At 37.1% G+C, this 23,870-nt stretch overlaps 1 protein-coding gene across 1 annotated transcript in view; it reads left to right on the top strand.

The window, feature by feature from the left end:
• Positions 1-23,870, top strand: part of PTPRN2 (protein tyrosine phosphatase receptor type N2) — a 634,616-nt gene that overhangs the window by 155,827 nt on the left and 454,919 nt on the right. The window contains exon 3 of the mRNA XM_059839742.1: positions 4,568-4,681. Within this exon, the coding sequence (XP_059695725.1) occupies positions 4,568-4,681 (114 nt within the window). The remainder of the gene's footprint in view (positions 1-4,567; positions 4,682-23,870) is intronic.

Below are 23,870 nucleotides of genomic sequence, written 5' to 3'. Positions count from 1 at the left end.
GGTTCTCTCGTTAACTGCAAGAGCACAAATGATGCAAGCCAGGGTGGCAGAAGTTACCATTTGACACACACCACTGGGTCTGTGGACTTTCTTTTTTACAGGAACAGAGCATAATGACTGCAGTATGGGGCAAAACTTGAATTTCATACAGAGCTTTGCTTTAATTAGTTAATAATTGTCAGGTAATTAGTGCGAGGAAGCTGAAGTGTGACTACTGACTCTGTCTGGAGAGCTGCTCCTTTCTGGCTGCTGCAGGAGTTGGAAGAGCAGAAGAACCAGGTGCTTCAAAGCATCTGCTTGAAGGCTCCTTTGCAAAGGTCACTTGTCAGTGCCGTGTGAAAGTTTCACTGCATGCAGATCTAAATAATTAATTACTGCACAGCATAGTCTTTTAATTTACATATATCAAGCTTTCAGCTTCCTGCAGACAAACTCCAGTATCTCTATCAGTCTTCACACCTTTGCTCAGTAGCAAAAGACACTCAACAAGAATTTTTTGCTGGTATTATTCAAAACTGAGCCATGTCTTGGATACAGCTTAGTTTCAGTCACCAGATTAGACACACATAGTGGTTCCAGGATGGGATATGTTTCTCTTGCCAAGGACAGCTTTTTTTTTTTTTTTTACATAAACTTTTTTGTTTTGCTTTGTTGTATTTTTTTTGTTTTTTTTTTTTTTGAGAAATGACTACCTATAAAGAACTTCATGAATCAGCTGCCCAATGAACAGTGTTGCCTTCAAGGTGAAGGTTGAAACTCAGCACAAGTATCCAAAGATTTTTTAGTACCTCTTAAGCACTTGATGCCCATATTCTTTACAAAGTGAACAAACTGGTGCAATGAACTCTTCAAAACTGTTTCAAAAAGGTTTTGTGGTCTCCTTTTATGTAATTCAGTACTTGGATTTCAGCAATGAATATAATGTGGTAGTTCCTCAGGAGGTAATGGAAGTCATATATAAGTACTAATTCATGACAAATGGGCAATAATAATGAACAATGATGGGTGTTTTCTATTTTCTTTTAAATCTCTCAATCATCAGCCTTCCAGAACCTGTGTCTTGACTTCCTCATGGTTTAACCTATCTGTTGTATTTTTTTCACTAGAAGTTGATAAATATTCAGTGTAAATATGTTTACAATGCTCCAGGAGGTTGTTTTTAATAAGACATCTGACACTATTTGAGATCTTATTGGGCACTTGAGTTACAATAAATTTCTGTCCTTTAATCTTAACATCTAACTCTTCAGTACATAAATATTTGTCAAAATTCAAAAGCTTGTAAAATTTTGTGTTTGTGTTTCTTCTCAAATATTCAGCCTATCAGCAAAAGAGCCAAATGGATAAAGAAGCATTTCACTGTTTCCTTGGGTGTATGGGTGTATTATTCTTCTGGTTTATTCTCTTTGAAAACAAATCTAGCAGCTCTCTAAGAGCCAACGTGAGCATGCTGTTAATGCAGATTTTTCCTGGTCTAAGTATAACTATTAAGATATTATTGTGGAAGTTTCTACTTTTTGCTGACAGCAAGTGATAACCCCTTAATGACAAACATGTGTCCCTATTGCTCAGTCTCACCCTTCCCTCCTTCTGGGCTTGTGTAAAGTACAGATGTCCCTTGCGTGGTACGTTCCCTCTCCCAACACAGCTTCAATGGAAGTTCAGTATGAGCACACTCTCAGCAGCTCTGGGCATACAGAGCATGGTGTTATTAAAACATCACTCACTCTTTGAGCTTCCTCTGCCCTGATAGAAGATCTTCTGTAAAATCTGGGAGCTTTTCCACCTTCTCTTTTGCTTTATGCCCAGCTTTGGACATTCCTCTCCCTATGTGAGGCCAGCTGGTTGCACAGCAGGGTCCAGAAAGATGCACCATGTACTGACTTTCTGTAAATCCCACAGTGACTGAGTTCATGGTAGACTAAGCTGGACATTTTAAACATTAGCTGTAATTTAATTTAATCTGTTTTTTAAGTAAAAATGAGCTTTGTACTGGATCTAAGCCACTTCTGATGCCACATCTACCATTTAGGTTTCTTGAAAGTAAAAGAGAGGCACTTTTGAAAATTTTTCTTGGTAAAATGGCTCTCCCTTGCCTTTTCTTCCCTTGCAATTTCTGTCATTGAAAGCAAGTTTATTTAAAAGATACCCTGAAAGTTGAATGCCCAACCTCAATTTAATTTTTTAGGTCTCATATCTTGCAACAGAAACCTTATTAATTTAGAAAAAAAAAATTTAAAAAGTCAAAACACACCCAAAACCGAACAAACCAACACCAACCAAGAAAAGAAAGCCCCAAGCAAACAGAAAAATCTGGGAAAATTCCTACTTTTTTAGAAAAAGCAGCTGAACTATGAAATGTATTATTTGTACGACTCCAGTCCAACTGTAATCCCCGGCACAAAGATCCTCTGTATTTTAGAGTTGGTATTTGCCAACCACTCCTTGGGGCATTCTGCTCTCACTCCTCTCTCCTTGTGCTGCATTTAGCAGAGCCCAATGCTATTTGTAGTTGCAGCCCCTCCAAAGCTTATTATGCCCATATTTCAAGTACAAAAGCCAAAGTAACTTGCAGTTTCTCCTTAAGCTGTCCCAGTGTTTTTGGATAGATTGTATAATGCAGCTCAGGCTCATGTGCTAATTGTTAATTTTAGAATTTAAATGGGTTTTGTTCTATTCAAAGGAAGTAGGCTGAAGGTTTCTGAAAACTCTGAGTTTAGGAAAACGGTTTGGTCTCTTAGAGTTTGTGAGTGAATTAGCTTTTGCATCCATGGAGATATCCTTAAATGATACTTAATGCAAAAGTCTTCCATTTTTACTGAATGCGTCTGCTTTTCTGGACTCTAAAATAAGATTAGAATTAATTTTAAGGTACATTATCTCTAAAAAATGCATAGAATATTAGTTGTTTTTACAAACATAGATTTTGTACTAATTGTTTGTAGCCAGTAATGGTGGTATTCCAAAATACATTTGGCAGTGTTAGGTTATGTTTCATTTTGAACAATCTTGTTCCTAAACACTGAGATGTTCTTCTGTTTCTTTCTGAATCAAAACCCTATTCCTGCTATCCATCAGTTTACAAATTGACTGATATTTATATACTTTCCTTATTTTCAACTGCAGCAGGTTTTTAAACAGAGATGAATATTTTAATCTGCTGTTAGGCTGCTTTTCACATTACATGTCAGAAAACCAAACCCTATCTGTCTATGTGGTTTCCAAATTAAACCTAGTTTCCAATAGCAAAATTAGATTCAGATGTAGGGTTTTAATTTGAATTAACTTAATTTGACAGTTGTAAGTGACAGGAGGATTGGAAAGGAGAAGAAAGAAAAAGTTGGCTAATTTCAATGAGGTATTTGTGTTTAACAGTGAGGGCTAATAATGCCCTTTTTCTGCATCCTGGTTTGGTTTATTTTCTTTTATGCCATTATTTGTGTTTAGTGAACAGCTGGGCCAGTAGTTCCCATTTGTAGTCTTTTAGCTCTGTAAAGTAGCACAGAAAGTAATGGACGTTTGCAAATTAATTCTTACCCTTATTTTCTGCTCATCTGATGCAGTTCTCCTTTTGGAGCGTAGATGTAGTATCAGAGCAGAAGTAATTACTGTGTTAAAACTAGGATTGCAGTAGAATATTTTGCTAATTAAACTTGTTGCATTTAAATTGCTTCCTTTGGATCACTATATAGAAGAGAACTATTTTGAACAATAAATGAAACCACTTTCTTTCTCAGAGACCCAGAATTGCAGATGGTCAGATTGTATGTGAAGCACCTAGACTCTGAATTAGGCTTTTGTATGAAAGGGAGAAAGGTAATTTGAATGTTTGAACTCCCTGTTCCTCCCACACATACACAGGAAGCTTGCCTCAAAATGAACAATTCTCTAAATAAAGACTAATAAGAAGCTAAATTAATTAGAAGGTGTGATTTGAAAAGACATTGATGAGAAGAGTCTGTCATTTCAGACAAATGGAATGGAGCTAAATAAATTAGGCCACATTAATATCTCATTGTTCTGTGAGGAGCTTTCTTTTATTGCATTCATTAGAGGGTACTTCTTGAAATGAGCCTTTACTAGCCATTATGGATTCAGTTCTCATTTACCAATGCCTAACACACAGCTCCCACATTAAAAATGTTTCAGCAAATCCACATAGTTTCTGCAAATTAATATTTATATTTCTGGATGCTGCACTTTTTATCCACATCATAGTAGGCATTGAACATTAAGATTTTCTCTCACTGAATTGTCAGTAAAGAAGTCTTACATCTAAAGACTTGGGAAGCAGAAGTCTGAAAATACTTCATAAAATAAACTGTGTGCCTATCTCATACAATAGGATATTCCTCCAACTAATATTCTTCCCAGCATTTATTTATTTTGATAGAAAATATTCTGTCTCATGACTTCAGTGGTCCTTTGATAGCTTTTTAAAGTGTCTTTTAAAAGGTTCCTTCAGTATATAATTAGGATACATTGGAAATGCGCATCTCATCACGCCCTTCTTCCTCTCAGAAAACCAAATGTGTCTTTTTCCTTTTCTTTTTTCTCTTTCCTGCAGATGGAATATTTGGGAGATGTCAGCAAGTGCCAGTAATAGACTTCTATAAATATGACATTTCAGCCCCTGTTCTGCAGCACCTGAGGCTCATCCTGGAGCAGCTCTCACACAGAGGTACAGTCAAAACTCTAGACTGGGGTTAGATGCACTGGGGGTTACAATTATTTGTGCTCCCTCTGAGGTGATGTCTCCAGAAGTTTTTGAACGCATTTGTGTTTTCAGCCCTGCTGGTGCAGACTTTCTAAAAGTAAAAAGCCTTTGGATTCACTGAATCTGCCAGGAGGACCTGGGGAGGCAATTCCAGGAGAGGTGTTTCCTCCCTGTGTAGCACATGTCTGTAACTGACACTGCACTGGAAAACGTTAGCATCCATGAATGCTGGTGTCACATAAATAAATCAGCAGGAAAGAAAAAAAGTTTGCCTTCTGCACCACAGCATATTTTATGGTGTATGGGCGAAAAACACAGAACTTCCAGTTAGCTGGGAACAGTTCTGAACTTTCTAATAAGTTCAGATAAAAAGCTGCTCTGATTTCATTGCCAGCTGCAGCTGGTCTGTTTCTTTTAATTTTTGTTCACCTTTCCAATGTTAATCTCTCTGCTCTTTCCAAAGCCAGAAAGGATTTTCTAGCTTTTGAATGGCATAACTTGAACTAACAAATCAAAACTTGAATAAAGTGAAAGCCAGTAAGGTGAACAAACCTTTCAGATACTAATGATAATATGAAATAAACATCTCTTGTAGACAGTCACTGGACCAAGATATTTTTGTAATCCAAATTGTTCCAAGAATATTTTTGGAATGTTTAACTTTGCCCTTGCATCATCTGTGTGGGGTTTTGTACCTAAATATTTTCCAGTTGCAATCTCAATGACAAAGTAGTAATATTACATTAGCATGATAATAGTTTAATTATGAGAAAAAATTGGTTTCGCAGAAGTCTGGGACCCTGCTTAGAGACTGGACTTCTAGTTGGGACACTCATTTAGAGCATTAAAAAATTTTCCAGGGATTTATTTGCTGTTCAGCAGCCCATCCAGATTAGACAAACTCAGCAAAACTTGATTGTAGTAGATCCTGCCTGATTAACAGTTACATGTGAATAGTACTTGTGGCTCTTTCACTTGTCATTTTCTAAAGGCCAAGTAATGCAACCAAAGTTATGAAAATACTCTGTTGTCAGGGCAACATTGTATGAGGGAAAAAACTTGTGTCTGGGCTCTGTTTGAATGTAGTGAGGAAGGAGGAGAGGACACATTCATCTCATTAGGTCACCTAAATAAATACCTGAAGTGATGATGCACACATGGACAGGCAGCAGTTTTTTTTCATCACCTGAATATAGGTCAGGTGCCCTATGTAAAGCTTCTTCTATGAGGATGGCAGAGGTCAGAGAGCTGCAGGAGACTGATGTCCTTGTGAAGGGAACATTCAGAGGGGGATGGGATAATCCCAGGCCATCTCAAAGGATGCTCAGCTGCCTCCATCTCCCTGCTGTCCATAAGATTTTGGTTGGTTAAATGGAATTGATGTGGCCTCCCCTTCCAAGTGGTCCTCTGTTCAATAAACTCACTCTTCCTAGGACTTTTTTTATCCACAACCCACCTTCCGGCATTTAACTTTTTGTTGCAGGAAAGCATTCAATGCTTCTTTTGGCACATTGAAATTTGGTCTTGTCTCACAGTTTCTTATAGCAAGAAAATGACAAGGAAAACACAGATTGAAATCATGTTGGAAATAAAGGACTTTTGCTTTTGTCTGCTTTACTAGTTACTTTCAGAGATGCATACACAAATGTGTGAATTCAAACTGATACAAAACTTTTGCAAGCTGTTTTTGTGGTCTCTAGGTATCCCAATGAAGGGAATCTTAAATATATCTATGAAACATAAGAGAATGCAGGAATGCTCTTGCTCAGAACATGGATGTCATAAAATAACTTTTTCTACTCTTAGTAGCTTGCAAATTTTGTTTAGTGGGGACAGAAATATAGAAGTAGATAGAAGGAGCAGAATCAATACTATCAAATTGATGGATTACTGACATAAGGTTGCTCAGAAAAGACTCTGCTGCTTACTGGTGCTGTCAGATGTAAAACATCCAGCCCTCAGGTCATGTTTTCTGGCTGTGATGGTGACTCTGATAGTTAATGCTGCTCTCCTGCACATGGTGTGCAAAATGGGATAAGCATTTCTGTAGCAAAGCTAGACAAAACATTGTTAGGACTACACTAATATTTCAGGCAACCACCTGAAAGGACCCAATTTTTTCAGAGGTCTTATTTCCTTTATTTGTGTGATCCCCCATTCTTGTCATCTCCAAAAAGACTTCTGTGTAGCTCAGCTTGGTGGTGCTCACCTTCCCCGGAATGGATAGGGGACAGCATCTGTTCTCTACTTTCTGTAAACAGCAGGACAATGTTCCCTTGAAATACATTACAGTTGGTCTTGTGATTAGTAAAAATTTTAGTAATGCCTATGTTGAACCCTTTCTATTTTTATTAGGTGTATATAAAGTTAAGGATGAAATATTCTGAGAGTAATTAACTTGAGTGGTATTCTAGGTTCTTATTTATTTAATTTTCTAATGTGACTTGGTTTGTCTATTTCATTTCCTTCCTGATGTTTTCTTGCAGAATTACTAAGACCTTTCTTTTTGTCCCCAACTCTGAAAATAGTGTGTTAACATCTATTTCCATAGGATTTTTTTTAAAAAAGCAATAGAAGCCCTTGTAAAATGTACATTCTTTTTCATTCCTCTTTGCTGATTGCTTGTATGTAAGTGGTGCCTATGTTTGAATCATGGTCCAAATGGAAGAGTGTGTGGTGAGATCTATAAAACAAAGGACAATGTGATGTGAATAGCAAATAGAATTTGTGACTCTGCCAAATCAAAATGTTTACTACAATGGGGAAGAATAAGACAGAGGCTTAGATGAGTGACACACCTGATGATAATCTATTTAATAAAGGACTTTGACTAAAATTGAATTCAGGTTTCATAATAATACAGATTTTATGTCTTCTTTACACATTGAGTCTATCTTTGTCTACACTATTGACTGGGTAGATTGATGATAGAAATGAATGCCTTGGAATATTAGACAGATCCCTACAAAGAAATGATCTGTTAGCATTCAAATACCCTTGCTCATGTCATTTTCACTCACACTGTCCTTGAGTCCTTCAAACCCTCGTGAAGATTTTCTGAAGGTTCAGTTTTTATAAATGGGTCTGTCTATATGGGTAAAAACCCTTCTCACTGTTGCTGAAACATGACAAATCACTTTCTGGAGCTGATGGTACTTTATAGTATAATCCACAATAATTTATGAGGAATTGAAACATATTTCATTGTCTGATAAACAAGACAGTCAAAAGGATGCCATGTAGATGGGTCTGAATCATTTGAAAAAGGAAGTGAAGGAAGTATCAGTGTAGAAGGGAGAATCAGTAGTGCCTGAAGGAAAGGGACATACTTATCCCTGTGATTGGTCTTCTGCATCCTCTGTCCAACTTGGAAGAAGATATTTTATGGAGTATACAAGAATGAGAAATCATGTGTGCATTTCCTTGTTTGAGCTAAGATGCAGAAAACACTTTTTCCTATTTTTTTTTACCTAAGTGCATTAAACTTATTAAATTTGTTTATGTTTTCTTCTTGTCCCTACAAGAGTGACATTTGTATTGTAAAGACAAAGTATTCACTAAACTAAAATTCTTAACAAGGTTGTGGAAACAGCTCCACTTTGATTACTGACCTGTACATCAGAGTCACGAAAAAATGAGACAGGAGAGCTAAGCATGGGACATCATAACTCAAACATGAAACATAAACAGTACTTGAAATACCACCATTAGCAATAATAAATGAGAACAGTAGTATTTTTCAACTTGCATGCTCCAAGAGGCATTTATGTGTGTTTCATGGGATTAGAACCAGAACCAGGGGTTAGAAACAGCACCATGGTAATGTGGTGCCAACTCTGTGAGTGTGCAGCTGCCACAGCAATGGGCATTCCCTGAGAGAGGAGCTCAGAGGTGGAGGCTGAAGGACGCACTTCCTTAAAACATCAGGACAAGAGGATTTGCTCAGGGCCAAAACAAATGCCCAGCTGACTTGGTATCTGCCTCTGAGAGAGGGCACTGCATGTTTAGGGGAAAAAAATGGAGTAAGATTCCAAGCCCAGAGAAGCATTTTGTGCATTTGTACCTTCTCAGCACTGTGTCCAAGGTGTCTCCTGAGCTGGAAATTGAGGTTCTGTGTTCACTCCCTGCTCTGTGGACACTGTTTCTAGCACAGCTTGACAGTTTGCTGTGTACTGGAAACAAAGTGTGTTAGACGAATAATCAGTATTTCAGCTTCTGTTTTCTTTTTTACTCAAAATGTAATTGAATTACATCCATTTTCACTTCTCTGCAGGAAATGTGTAGAGTGACTGAAAAACAGATCAGTAATGTATATTCTGCTTTTTTTTTTTATGTGAGCTGGAGTCATTCCTAAATAATTCCTCAGTATGCTTGCTGCCACCTAATTTATGCAATAACACCTTGTTCAAAACAATAGTTTAAAAGAAAGCAGTTTATTTCACTCTGGTAGGAAGAAAGTCCTGCTTAAGATACTCAGATATCAACAGCAATATTAAGAGAACCAAAAAGAGTAGGATGTGCTTTTAAATTCATGTAGCTTAGGTGAGCAAAAAATTCTGGAGAGATTCATGGACTGGAAATAGGCAACATCTTTACAGACTATTTGAAAAAAATAGTGTTTTTCCCTCTTGTTTGCTTTCTTAGCAATGCAGGAAGCTCTTGACAGGAAAAAAAAATTGTCTGTCTTAAATTAATTCTAACCAGTTAAGTGTAAGGTGATTAATACAACTTTGCTAGAAATAATTTTATGCTCTTACAGCAAATTTGTTTAAAAAATTGAAATGATTTACAATCGGTTAACTTGAAAATTGAAATGAATGTGACCTGTCACATGTAGCTTGTGAATTACAAAAGGGTTGCTAAATATTTTTTTTACTCAGGACTGTTTTTCAAGAAAAAGTATAATTTTTTACTCCAAGAAAGGTAAGAGTTGAAAGTAAGTCTTTATAAGCTCAGTTTTGAAATAAACTTAAAAGGAATGGTGCAGTTCTTGCACGTATTTGAGAGGTGATTATCACATCATTATGGAGGAATACAGAAACCTGAAACCCTGAGAGGTAGGACAAAGCAGGTTTTTCTTTAAATTGAAATATTGATATAAATGAGGGCAAACTCTTCTTTGGCAGAGAGCAGTGTGTTTACATCTAATTTTCTGGGCATCAGCCTGCTCCAGACATCTGTCTACGGAGCAAATTCTTCTCCTAGACGGCTGCTGAAGCCAGGAATTGAAGCATAACTCCCATGATGAGCTACACCAGAGGAACTCAGCTGGGACTGGACATATTTACCTTCTCCTGGTATCACTGTCACACTGCCTTCACTTTTTGGCTCAATGGACAAAAACCTGCTGAAAAGGTTTTAAAAAATTCCTGCCTTTGTTAAGTGCTGAAGCACCGCTGGTATTTTTCAGTCTTCAAAGACATAAATGGAAGTTCAGAAAAGAATGAGTTTCAGAAAAAGCAAAAAGATTTCTTTGCAGAGCAGCAGATCCTGTTTTGGACACCCATGTGTTACACAGTACAGAATCAAACAAAACAGATTTTATTTTTTTTTTCTGTTTGGTTCTTTGTATGGCTGCTGTGCTTACCAGACAGAATCTGACATGGCACTGACTTGTCAGATACCATATAATATAATTGTGAAAAATGATCTTTTCAGGAAATTGGTGTTTATGAAGAATGCATTAGAATTATGAAAATTATTATTGGAGTGAAACAGATTCTGTCTATCCTGAGAAAGATATTAAAAATTACAGAGGAAAGCTTTTTTGCAATGTATATAGTGTTTTGTCTGCATCCTCAACTCTAGTGTGTAAAGCTTTTTGATTTTGCATAATTTTATTTTTTTTGGAAGACATACATGTCATTGTGGTAGCACCACATTATCTTGTTTAAATAGAATGACCAATCAGAGCTTTTACTTGTGCTTTTGATAAACTAATGCATTAACAAATATGTTTGGTTAGAGGAGAAAAGGTCTGCATGCCTCCCTTGTGTCATATTTACACCAACTAGCAGTGATTATATTAAATTATATCAAATTCTTTGTGGCCAGGTAATTTCACAGATATTCATCCAAAGGAATCTTAGGAATTAGTGATAATATAATGCAGATATCTGAGGCTGCTGATCAATTCCTGCCTTGCTTACTTTGTTTAGAAGATCTGTGTGGCACCTCATGGATTTTAACCTTTGCATTAATGTTTTGTCTTTTCCATGTCTGTGCTGGCTCTTTTGCAATTTGTTCTTTTTGTGATCTTTGAAAACTGAGGACTGTCTTTGTTTCTTCCTCCTGTGGAAGAAGCTGCAGATGCCTCTTTTTCCTTTTGGACTTCCCTGAGCAAGCTCAAGGCATCCTCTGGATGGTTCTCAGCCTTGGATTGAGCAGCAGCTCAACTGCTGAAAGTCTTTGTATTTAGAATGTTCATGAATGTGTTCCCCTCTTAATAATGTCACAGGGAGCTCTGAACTTCATTCTTTCTCTCTTAGGTAATTGAAAAAATTAACCCCTTCCACAGGACCATTGGGCAAACACCAGGCTTGAAGTGATATAGGTGTATAATATGTTTTTAAAACACACTTGAAAATGCATCAATCAAATTGCATTTCATTATCAGTTGTTCCCACACTTGGAATGTCACCAAGTCTCAATTCAAGCATGAGATTACTTCTTTAGGTGCTATATTCTCTAATAACACCACTTTTGGAAACTGTGAATAACAATATAGCATATCCAGACTAATTATGCCATTTTCTACCATTAATCTGTAATTATAGCCTATTTACATATTCAAAATAAGACTATTTTTTTAACATTGCACTACCAATGCTTTTTTTTTAACTTGTTTATTACTAGGGAATATTTTCCTTTTCTATTTCTATATGCATTGCATATCTTTATCTGCAGTTCTAATCTCTATCTACATGGCCTCATGTTCTTTTAAGATGTCAGCTCTTAATGACAGTGTTTGACATATTTTTTTAGTTTTTGAATAGGTACTCTAAATTCTGAAACTTTTAGGCTTATTTATCGAAGTCATTATTTAATTTATTAATACATAACTTCAGTGGGTAGATTTTGTCCCTTGAACAATCATGAAAAGATTGAGTCTTTACTTTGTTTTAGTAACAGGTGAAAATTCCCACAAAAGTTCTTTTTTCCCCTTCTCTGTAGAAAAAGTAAATATATCTACTTATAAAATATATATACACATAAAATATATTAGTAGCTTTTTATTTTCCACTTAAGCTGTTTTCATTACTTACCTCATGGCTGTGTCAGAGTGCTTCTGACAAACATAGTAGTTTCCTGAAAAGGCTGAGTAATGTTAAATTTCTTTTTAAATTCTACATTTTCTTTTTTTCATGCTGATTCTTAGCATGTACTCACTACATTACAGGTTTCCCCTTCTCTTTTGTTTTGCCTATGCATGGATAGACAAAGCAATTCATGAGAATAAAATTGTAGTGTCCCTCCAGTATTCCATAGCTCAGTTTTTCTTTTACAGCTTCTCCCAGCCTTAAAATGGCAAAAAGGAGTTTCCCCCCATTTTTAGTCTTTTTCCTATTTTTGTCTGGTTTCTAATTAAACATTGCATGGACCTGCACTACATTTTTTGCTAAATGATTTCCAGTCTTTTAGGAAGGCATTGAATGTTCTTCCTGCTTGACTTAGCATATGTCATATATATAGCTATTAAACTACATTTTGTTCTTTGCCCCACTTTGAGATTTGGGAGGTTCTCCTCACGTGCTGTATTCTCACATTTCTTTAACATGGTAAGATGATTGATTTTCTTTTCCTTATTTTATCTGTGAGCTACTCAACGATGCAAAACCTCTGACTGGGAGAGAAGGTGTAAGGCTCCTGAGTCTGTGATGTTTCAGAAACTTAACTTTTTTGTTCCTTTTATTTTTATGTGGCTCTTTTGAAGAGCTAAAATTCCTGCCTGAGCATCCTCTAGTTCTTTGATACATTCCTAGAAAGCTGTGTTGAGTCTTCAGATGTCCCTTCATCCCTTCTTCAGTAGAGAGATTAATGAAAGGAAAAGACTTCAGCATTCCAGCTCAGCTGTTTCTAATTGCTGATGAGTTTCAAATCTTTCCAGGTAAATTCTAACTGAACTGTGTTCACTTCTGATAATGTTGTAGTTACTGACACTCATTATAGTGTTAAACATTGAGCTTTTCATTGTTTTTATACTTATTAGATTTCAGCAGGCATCCAGCTCATAGTCACATTCAAGGTGTTGGAAGGATTTAATACCAGCCAATACTGCAAAATATTGTAAAACCTAATTCAAAATTCTACATGGTCAAAAGGTCAGTTATTTTGTTCACTCACATGCCTTTTCTCTTTACAACTCTCCATCATAAAAGTCTCTTCTCTGTAAAATTCCATGGTGCCCATTTGATCTGCAGTGTAATAGGCAAGTTCTAAAGGTTTAGACAATTGCTCTTTAAATGATAATATTTAGAGTTTTCAAATGTATTTGCTACTCATCACCCATAAATTTCTAACCTGATAGACTGATTATATTTATCAGCATTTCAGAAAAAGCTCTCTATGTATCCTAACTGTAAAGAGTATCATCATGCACTGAAAGTATTTGGTAAGGTCAGTTCTATGTAAGTAAGGCCAGGCTGCTTTTTCCTAGAAAAAGAAATAGTGATAAAAAATTCATTAAGTTAAAAATCATTCACCTTAACACCCCATAAAATATTTGTGGGCAGTAAATACTTTTACAGAAGTTAATTTCAAATAATTTCTAAATAGAAGAGAGGTTAAACTCTCCACCTAATTAAACCATAATAAATAAGTCAATCAGCCCTACATGGGAAGGAAAATACATTCTTTTATGTTTTGGGTTATGATGGCTCTGACATCATCAACAATCTTCATTGAAAACTGCAAGACTGGGCATTAACATCTTTGCATATGTGTAGGAGAGACAATGATACAATATTCCTCCCTTTTCTTCCATCAAAGTGAACTTTGTTCTGACATTGCCTGCAGGCTTGAGCAGAGGGCAGTCAATGCTCAGAAATCAAGACACTAAATGTAAGTTTAAAATTAAAATGTTCATCAACACGGAAAGCTTCTAACTACCCATCTTATAAACCTGTGAGGTAATTGCACCAGTCAATAAATGAAAATGGAATGTAGTCCTCAGTGGTAGTTACTTAAACTGAGAGAATTTTCTTTTAGCTAAGAATAACCTTAGAAAGAGTGGATACCAAATTTGATTCAGAAATGAGAAAAATACTCTTGAACCCATCTTGTCGTAGCTCTGCTCTTTCTCCCTTGTGGGCAGTGCAAAACCTGTCTGCTTTTAAATTTTAATTAAAACTTAGATTAGTTATGATCATCTAATCTCTCCTTTGCTCTGCAGTGTCTGATCGCTGTGTCTAAGTATCCAAAGTTTAATCTGCTTCTGGTCCTCCCAGATTTGGCAGTCTAATTAAGTGTTCAACTTTAGCACTTAGTATATAAGCAATCCCACTTCATGTTTTGATAAGATTTTAGATGAAATTGGTCACTTACCTGTTCTGCTGAAATATTCCTGAATAATTTTATTGTTTCATCTTTACTATTGCATTCATCTCCTTTAGGAACTAAGAGATTTCCTTCCTGCATTATGCTAAAGATCTATTTGAAGGCTCAGCCTACCATTGGCAGTAAAGCATTACTGGCGTTGTTCTGGGGGGGCCTTAAAGACATTCCTTCAGTGTGAAAATTAATATATAAAAATCTAAGGCTCATAGTTCATTGTAAAATCCACTCTATTTTTCTCACCAGGGTATGGTGACTGATCGAGATGTGCAGATGTCTCTCTGTTATTTCTTGCACATGATTTTGCCCTTCTCTTTGTTGGTCTTGTCTTCACTTTTCTTCTGTAATCCTTCACCTCATCCCAGGTTCCTTGTGACTAATTGTTTTCCTTTGGGAAGACAGGACATTCATGTCTTGTTCTTAGGGCCAGCAGCGAAGTGTCCCAGAAAGCTGTAGCACAACTGTTAAGGAGATCTTGTTCCTTATGCCAGCTTGCTCAATGTGTGGACATTCTGGATCACATTCTCAATGTGATCCACATTCTGGTAATTGCAGCTGATGTTAAATGGATGGAGATGTTCTTTCAATTGCTCTTAGCAGCTCTGTTGAAAGCAGGCTTACATTTGCTCCATGGGGGGCAGCTTTACTCAATATAAATAGCGAAGGGGTTGTAAATTTATAAAACTGTTAATCTTCCACCTCTTCCCTTCCCATCACATCCCATTCCATTTTCCCTGGCACATCCCATCCCATTCTTAGTGACAGTGACTTTCAAGGTTGTTCTTGAAGCACTTGGCCACCCTGGCTTGACCCTGCAGCTGCTGAGCCCACACTGTGAGCTCTGGTGGGGTGGACAGCCCCAGCTCACACACAGAGGCCTCTGCAGCCTCTGTCTCCTGGGGCTCTTTATAAACAGTAGAGAAGCAGGCACTTTTAGGGTGCCTAAAAGGGAGTAAATTCAGAAAATTGTAGGATGAAGTGAATCATATCTTTGATTTCACTGATGATATTGTTTAGCTGTCCATTGACTGGGGAGTCCCTGGCTGATTACCTCTGTCTTTCATTTATTCACCTCAATTTGGTCCTTTGTGTCTCAGAGTGCAGTGTTTAAGTTCAGCCATATTCCAGGCCCTGAGGAGAGGTGTTTAGAGGAATTCCCTTGCACCCTAAGGATAAGTAGCTTCTGGGTACAGCTTCAGTAGTCCTTTTCAGACTGAACAGAACCCGAGAAACAATTCAAATTCCCAGTACCAGGGTCACTGAAAAAAGAAAAAAAAAAAACCAACTTTGCTGCAGTTTGCTTTGGCCCTTGCTCTTGCAACATTTTAATTATTTTTCTGGAATCCTCTGGGCACTCATCAGTTATCCATGTAGCAGCATAAACTAATCAGCCCTCAAATTCTGACCTTTGTTGAATAGCAGGGGCTCAGGCAATCTCTAATCCTGCTGTGTTATTTTGGCATGAACTTCTGTGTTCAACTTGTGATAGACTAGATCCTGTTTTTTGCTTGAACTTCAGCTGGACAGATCATGGTACAGGTCCTTGCCTGACAGCTGCTGGTATGAACTCATCTTCACTGGAAGAAGTTCTGCTTTTAGCCCTGAGAATATTCTTGTGATCCTATAATTTCTCTTACTTTTTTGTACTTCACCACTTTTTTTTTTTTTTTTAACTAGGGACAAGATACCTGTTTGCATGTCTTTCATATTTTAGTGACTAAGTTGTGTAATATTATTTTTTGTGGGGAGAAAAAGTTATTTTATCTTTATAATTTTCACATAATTGCTGTAAAAGCAGATCTGTTGAAATAGTCAAACTACAGTATTTTCCCTCTTAAAAAGAAAGTGGATCTGAAATGTCTTTATTTAGTAGTCTTTCATTAATTTAAAAATATAGCACCTATCTCTGTTTCTATGTTAGTCATTCTTTGCTAAGGCTATGGAAAGCATCAATTTTTATAATAAAGCCTGACATTTTAGATGCTTTCACCTCCCTGCTGTTTCACTGAGCAAGATGCAGCTGAGGGTGGGTGATGCTAAGAAGGAAACGACATTGATTTTCTACTTTTGTCATATGGGAGTATTTTGGGATGTTCCTCTTTATTTTAATTTTTCTTTTTTAAGGATTCGAGCAAAACAGAGAAAAATACTCAGAAGTTCAAGTTGAGAATGCTGGAATCAAAATATGCCTGAAAAAAATGTCCTTATTTTCTGGCTGATCTGTGGCAGGACATTGGAAAGATTGGGTGAACTGCCTGTTCCAAACTGAGTTTTGCAACACTATGACCACCTAGGCCTTGAGGGAATGAAGGGCCAGAATTGAGTCTCTTGGTTCCTTCCTGGATGGCTGAGCAATAGACCAACAAGCTCTTCATTTAATATTTAACTTCTTGAAGGAGTGTGACAATTGTTTCCTGAAAAGCAGAGTATTATTAAGTCAGTATGGCTTTTTGCTATTATACTTCCAATGAGTGGTGGTGTAGACACTGTTGGCATCAAGAACAAGGTGGAAATTTATTTTTCACAGGTATTATTTTATCAATTTTACAGGGTTTTCTTGGTTTTGTTTTTGGGTTTTTGTTTGTTTGGTTGGTTTTTGTTGGTTTGGGTTTTTTGTTTTTGGTTTTGGTTTCTTTATAATTTCCCTTTCAAAATTTTCTCCTGCATAAATAATTCCCCAAATGTATTTACTAAAATGCCTGGCTAGCTGTGTCTGGCTGTGTCCTATGAAAATGCACTTAGGTAAGTTGGTAAGATGTTTTTACAGGTAATTTCAGATATGAAAATTCACCAGAAACCTGGTGAAACTTTTTGAGTCAGAGCATTTATAACCTTTTGTAGGAGTTTCCAAAACATCCATCACTGCATAGATGCTACAACTTCAGTGGTGCAGTGGAGAGTGAGCAGCAGGTGGAGCATGCGTATTGATTTTGTCACTGCAGGCCTTTGAATCCCACAAAGCAGAATTTCAACAAAATGCAGGAACCCTGAGAGTAGTGTCACTAGTTCTGAGATGAAGAAAAAAATATCCTGAGGCTATTATACCTCTTATGAATTGTAGTGTGGACTTAGCATTTCCTTACTGGTGGTACTTGCTGTGTTACTCTATACTCTGAATGATGAATCTTATATTTTACATGTGCTCATTCAATTTGTCTAGGCTTCATCAGGTGTCTGTGTCTATTTTTGAGAGAAAATTACTCATCTGGAATTGAATCACAGATATAAACAGAATAATCAACAATCAGTCTCTTTACCTGCTTTGCGAGGGTGCTGATTAATGGATTTAAGTTCAGTACTTCTAGATTTATTCTCATATTAAACATGGTCTGTTGTTGCACAAGTGATATTTACATTCTTTACAACTTATGAAATGCCTACTGCAGCTCCTATAAATATGAGATTTAAAGAACTTTAGATCAAATTACAGTACATCCTTCATTCCCAGGCTGTGGAATTGCTCAGCTTTGTTTTATTGAGTTAGTTAGGCAATAAAAAGTCAATCATTGCAGAGTGTGTGTATGTTTGTAGGCTGCTGTATGTTGGGAGGAAGCTTCATTTGATCAGTGGGTTTGCTGTAGCTGGGCCATGCACAGTGAGAGAGCTACATGTGTTCATTCCATCAGGATTGGCCATACAACACCAGTTAAGGTTACATGGCCCTTTGTGCCAGGAATTAGCTTGCAAGTCATAGTGAAAATTACATTCTCAACCTCAGCAACCTTTTTCATTAACCTCTGAATCTATTTGCATTGTTTACAAGTTAAAGATGAAGGGTCTTTGAACCTTTGGCCATTTCCTTCAATTGTCCATCATTGCATCCAGCATTTCTAATATTGAGCATTGTGAACTTGACCTGCAATAGGGTTCTTCAAAGGGAGTCCTTGAGTTCCTTGAGTTACTCATTTCTGTTTGGCTTCCCTTCCGTTTGGGCTCAGAAAGAATCAAACTTTTTTATGTCTTGGCCAAGCTGGGAAAAGACTTTGTCAGATGATACCTGGAAGATGTAAAAAGCACAGTCCCATCATGTAGCTGGCTTCTTTTTGCTGCAGATGAGTCTGAAATAAGCTTTTATTGACATTACCCTATGGCAACAAAACACCATTAGGTTTTGTAAACAAATGTAAACATGTAAGCAAATATTTACATTTGTCCTGCCCTTCCCTGTTAAGCCATTGGATCTGCTAACACATTTCTGCAGACTGAAGTAAAAGGTCCAGAAGCAATTGTCTGGTTTAGCCAGCTAACAAGTCTGGATAAGTGTAAAAACCCCATTGCTCTGGGCTGGTAAATGATCAAGTGCAGTGTTATCTCGCTCAGGTGATTCATCCAGCTGAACATCCTCCTCTGACAGGGATTGGTAGCAGATGCTTTGTGATAGGTTTCAGAAGTGTAAGACACTGAGCAAGTATAGAATAAGCTTTTCCCTTGTATCACTTCTGAAACTCAGATTTTTAAGGGACTTCACAATTCTTGTATTTTACTAAGGAAAAACTACTTGCAATACATAGAAGCAACTAAAAGCTGCCATTAAAGCAAAGAAGACATGATGTGATGAAATAGGAGGAAAGATGAGAAATAATTACATCTTGTCAGCACAGGGTTCCCTTAAAAGTGCTTAATAGAGCAGTGATAGTCTCCAAAATTCAGTCTCTGAATATTAGTGACATTTTTTTGGAATACTGTCTTTCCTCAAGGAAAATACCTTTATTCATATAGATTATTGAGTGCTCTTGAAAAAATGATTCTGCACAATTTTGGGATAGCTTTTCTGTTTTCATTAAATAGTTAATAGTCTCCTCTTTTGGCCAGGGCTCCCAGAGTTCATTGTGAACAACCTCTTGGCACCTCTCAAAGAAGCCTAAATTATTCTAAAGTAGAGTGACAGCAGGAAAAAGTTCTGCATTTCCAAGGGCAAACTGCACTAGTGCCAGAGCCCAGGGAGAGCTATGCCTCTACCTTCTACTCCCGAGGACACTTTCTCCTTAATTGTGATTACTGCAGGATGACATAAATGAAACCTGGATCTATCATTTTTATCCTAATAGGGGTTTTTTATGCCTATCAGGAGTAAAGATTGGTTTTCTTAATAAAATAAACTAACTGGTTTCTGGAAGGTTTGTAAGTGGTGATACACACAGTAGGAGCATGTTTCATAGGAGACTTGCTTTAGGTTTTTGCAGGAATAGACCATTGGGCCACTGTCTCAGCATCACTTTTTGGGATATCACATAGCTATATCCACTGTATCTTCTGGGTCCTTCCTTTGGCTGTATCACCATTGATTCTCATTATGAATTTTTCATACATCCTATGTTTGTGCTTTTAATGGAAAAGGAAAACACCAGCACCCTCTGTGTTGGGCAGGGAAACAGATGAATTGATTTCACTGAAATGATGATGATGATAATGTGGAAAAGTACAGGAAAGTTAAGAGCAGAATGGAATCTGGCATGGACCCATTCCAAATCCTGTTTTGGCAGCTCAAGATTAACAGTGATCCAGCTGTGGAAAGGACCCAATTATTTGCCCCTTAATCTTTTGCAAACTAAGTTCCTGGAAGCTGTGTTCCATCTGCCTTGAAATCTGTGTCTTGGCTTATTTTTCACTAAGAAAAAGAAACTCTACAGCCTCTAAGGATGGACAGCTTTGGGATTCAGAGTGACTGTGCCATATGATATCATTTGAATGTTAGAAAAGCTGTTTCTTTATGAACAGTATACTTAGTAGATAATCTAATAGGTCCATTTACCCTTTAATTTCTTACATTGCTGTTAATTAGTATCAAATTCTGGCTGCATTGAAACACTGCTGTTGGCCCCATTTTCCATTGCTGTCTCTGGTTCTGAGCTTCATTTTTAATGTTCTGTAGCGAATTTTCATTACTCTAGGAAAAAAAAAAGTAGTTTTTACCACACCAAAAAAATGGAATTGTTTTTCATTTTCTATATTTTTTTTCTTTATGAAATCAATGACAAGGCTGGTGTTTAGGATTAATTTTTTGGAAGCATTTGGTAGAAGAAAGGCAGTGTTGTGAACTTGCCAGAAAAAGTGTGCCAGAGTACTCCAGATGCTGTCCCACAATGGTTTAGCAGGATCTGAGCTAACTGTGTCTCCCTTACCTAAATTTTCTCTGTGGTCATTTCTAAGGGGTGTTATTTTGGACAAGATGCCTTTTAAAGAAACATTTTTGGTCGCCCGCTAACTCTCTATAAAGCTGGCCACCTGTAGTAAACATAAATTGGTAACAGGTGCTCTTCTCAAAGTGTTTTCATCAGTTTTTTGCCCAATGAATTTTTGAAGAAGAGCTCATATAGGAGCAAGACTTGCTGGGGGTGTGCTGTGCCTCCCTTCTGCTTGGAGAAGTGATAGAGAAGGGGACATCAGTTCATTTGATGCTGTCCACAGCAGAGCAGGCACATCTGGATGGGAGACACTTTGTGCTGAGGGGTGTTAAGGGTCTCTCTCCCTTATTCACAGAGATGTCAAAAATGTTCCAGGATCTCATAAAAACATGTTGCCAGGCAAATAATGCAGAACTGAATTAGTTTGACTATTTTGCTTCTGTGTTCTTGTTGAAGAAGCAGGTTCATCTAAATGAGGCAGCATAAACATGAAGCAGAGTGTTTGGACTTAATGTTACAATTTATGAAAAAAAACCTTAACTGTCAAAAACTTAAAAGGTTCAGCATCTGCTGTATCATACACTGCCAGGCTCTGAGGAGGAATCAGGGCAGCATATCCAGAAAAACAGCAATAAGATAAAAGCACAAGTGAAGTTAGAATCTTTCCTTTGTATTTAGAAAGTTTGCACTGAAGGCTAACAGATCACTGAGCATATTTATCCCAATTTTAAGACTTTCCACCATTTAAATTTTTTTGTTGGTTGGTTGGTTTTTGGTTTTCTTTTTTTAATGTTACAGTAAAATCTGAGCACCTTTTAATTTTCAGTATTTGTGTTCTCTATCTCTGGTAGATAAAGGATTAATGTTATCCTCATTTCACAGATGGGACATGGAAGGACTGAAGGGTCAGGTTCACAGAGATATGTAAATATTTATATTTCCATTGATTTCAGTAGCAAGTCTCCTACCTACATAAGATGCTTAAATATGTTTTTGGTCACGGACCTTGGTGATTAGCTGACATTTTACAGGAAATCAGTAGTGACACAGGGATCTGAACCCTTTAGTGTTCTTTGAGTTCATCTTTTTTTGCTGTGTGCTTGCTGAGATTATGTGAAGTCTAAGCCTTCCATTCTCACCAAGCTGGTTTTAGCATAATGGGACAGAGGTAGAGAAAGCTGCTTTGATAGCTGTTTGCCTTGGGCATTATAAAACAGAATTGACTTTAAAAAGGCATTTACAAGTGACCTAGTGCTTTCTGGGAGATGGGCACTGCTGTTGGATCAAAAGCTAGAGGAGATACAGCTTCAGGACAGAACTAAAATCTCTCTGTACTGCTAAAAGAATCAGTATCAGAAGAACTGCAGGGAGGGGGAGGGGTGAGGGGAAAGCAGAGTAGGTAAAAATGACAATTTCTGAATATTTATAACCTCTTTTGTGCTGTCCCACAATTGAAAACAGAGGAGGTGGAGCCTGTGTTCATAATTAAACTCTAATTCTCCAGGTCAGAGGGTAAGGTGACCTGTCTGCACTATCTGCTTTTCAGGCCAGCATATGGTGTGATTGATATTGGCTCTAGAGGGGTCCTCATACAGCTGGAATGCTGGGGATGTGAATGTGATATCAGTTCCCTAGGGAGAGCTGTAAATTTAACATTGGGGGATAAAGTGAATATAGTATCAATAAAAAAGATATTGCTGCTATTTTTGTCACCTGTGCACTGACACTCACAGCATTGGCAATAACATGCAGGTCAAAACACCTTCCAAAATGTGATGAAGAACTTACTCTGTTCTTCAGTTTCACCACTGGGGACACACAGATCTGATTTGAAAATAAATAAGTAAGGTCTCTTTCTTCCACTTTTATGTAAGAGCTGTTGATAAGGCAACAAAAGTTACTTGAATTAATTCTGGGGAGTAATGTAAATACCAGAGTGTAGGATAACAGGATAATTGTATTGACTGTTACAGTAAGGGTATTTTCTTCTGCATGAAAAAAAAAAAATTGTCTTTTCTGTGTATAAAAAGGAAAAGTAAAGGAAAGACTGTTTAAAAAACAATGTAGAAAAAACAGTGGGAAAAATTATAGAAAAAAGCTGCCTGCCATCAAATGTTAAGAACTCTGAGTTCAAGAAGGTAGTACATGATGCAGGCTTACTGATTTAAATTGAGGTTGGATTGGTCCTAAGAACAGCTTTTTGTTGTCCTTTTCATCTTGAAGGATAAGGTTATAATTACTTATTTGGCATCTATATTTTTATAGGTCTTTGATTCCTGTGGTGAGCTCAGTTGTGAAAAGCAAAGCAGACTATTTTTGGTTTCAGTTAGGCAGATTGTTATTATTTTTTTAAATCAAAAGTGGTGAGTGAAAAATTAATACATTCCAAATAATATAATTTTAATTCTTTTAACCAAATTCTGCAGTATTTTCATAGCGTTAGAAGCTCCTCTGGCAGACTTTGTGTTGTTTGCTACAGAATAGGCTCAGTACAGGCAGGTTCTGGAGAACCTACAACTTCAGAGACAACAGCCAGACCCTTAAGAGCATCAGTGCAGCTCATGGAAACTCTGGAACAACGTGGGTCAGTACCTGGACAGTAATTTTGCTATGGCAGGAGTCCTACAGGGATGAGGAAAGGGTGGTATGTCTTTGCATGCACAATTCGTTCTGTCAGAACTTGAACAAACAGCTTTAGGCAAGGATTTTGGATACCTCAAGTCTGCTACGTACAAAGGCATTTTTCTCAGTTCAATCAGTTCTGTACTTTCCAAGTGATTGGTGATAGGAAATCAGTAGGTTATACCTGGGGTTTCTGGCTGATTTTTCCTTCCATCAAAAGTCCAGAAAACTGAGAACTTATCTGGGGATTTTAATGGTGGAAATTCAATACTGCAGCCTCATTACCATTCTGTTATGGATTCCTTTCATCCAATATCTTGATATTACCACTTAGAGCAGTAAAATGGTTTCAATTTATTAAACTAAGTGTTTAGTTGGAGAAAATCAAAAGTGCATGCTAATGTCACTGTATTGACAACCCTTCATCCTCGCTGTGGAGCTGCCTGTATTTATGTTACCATTCCACATGAGCTTCTGAAATGTTGGAGGCTGAAACCATAGTGAAGACATTTCTGTCAGATCTCTGCTGCTTAATTAGGCAATGTTGCTTTCAACAGTCCTGCTCAATGGTTGTACTCTGAAAATACCAGGCTTTTCCAGGGACCTGTGCACATTGTGACTTGTGTAACACGGTCTCCAGCCTGAGTATTTATGAAAATTCAGAGTATAGATATTTAGAATGATTTAAAAAGTCTTCTTTTCAGTTAGAAAACTGGCAGTATGGTGAGTTTTGATTTGCCTGGTTTTGAAACATGTTTGCACATGTTTTCTAGAAATAAAATATATATGTTGCTAACTAATTGGCTGAGGCTTGATTGACAGACCAAAATATTTTTAATTGCAAATCCTAAATC

This window comes from Haemorhous mexicanus, chromosome 1 (assembly GCF_027477595.1).
Source record: "Haemorhous mexicanus isolate bHaeMex1 chromosome 1, bHaeMex1.pri, whole genome shotgun sequence".
In the NCBI taxonomy this organism is placed as follows: Eukaryota; Metazoa; Chordata; class Aves; order Passeriformes; family Fringillidae; genus Haemorhous; species Haemorhous mexicanus.
Note: the sequence above shows the minus strand (reverse complement) of the source record. Positions and strands in the feature narration are given on the sequence as shown.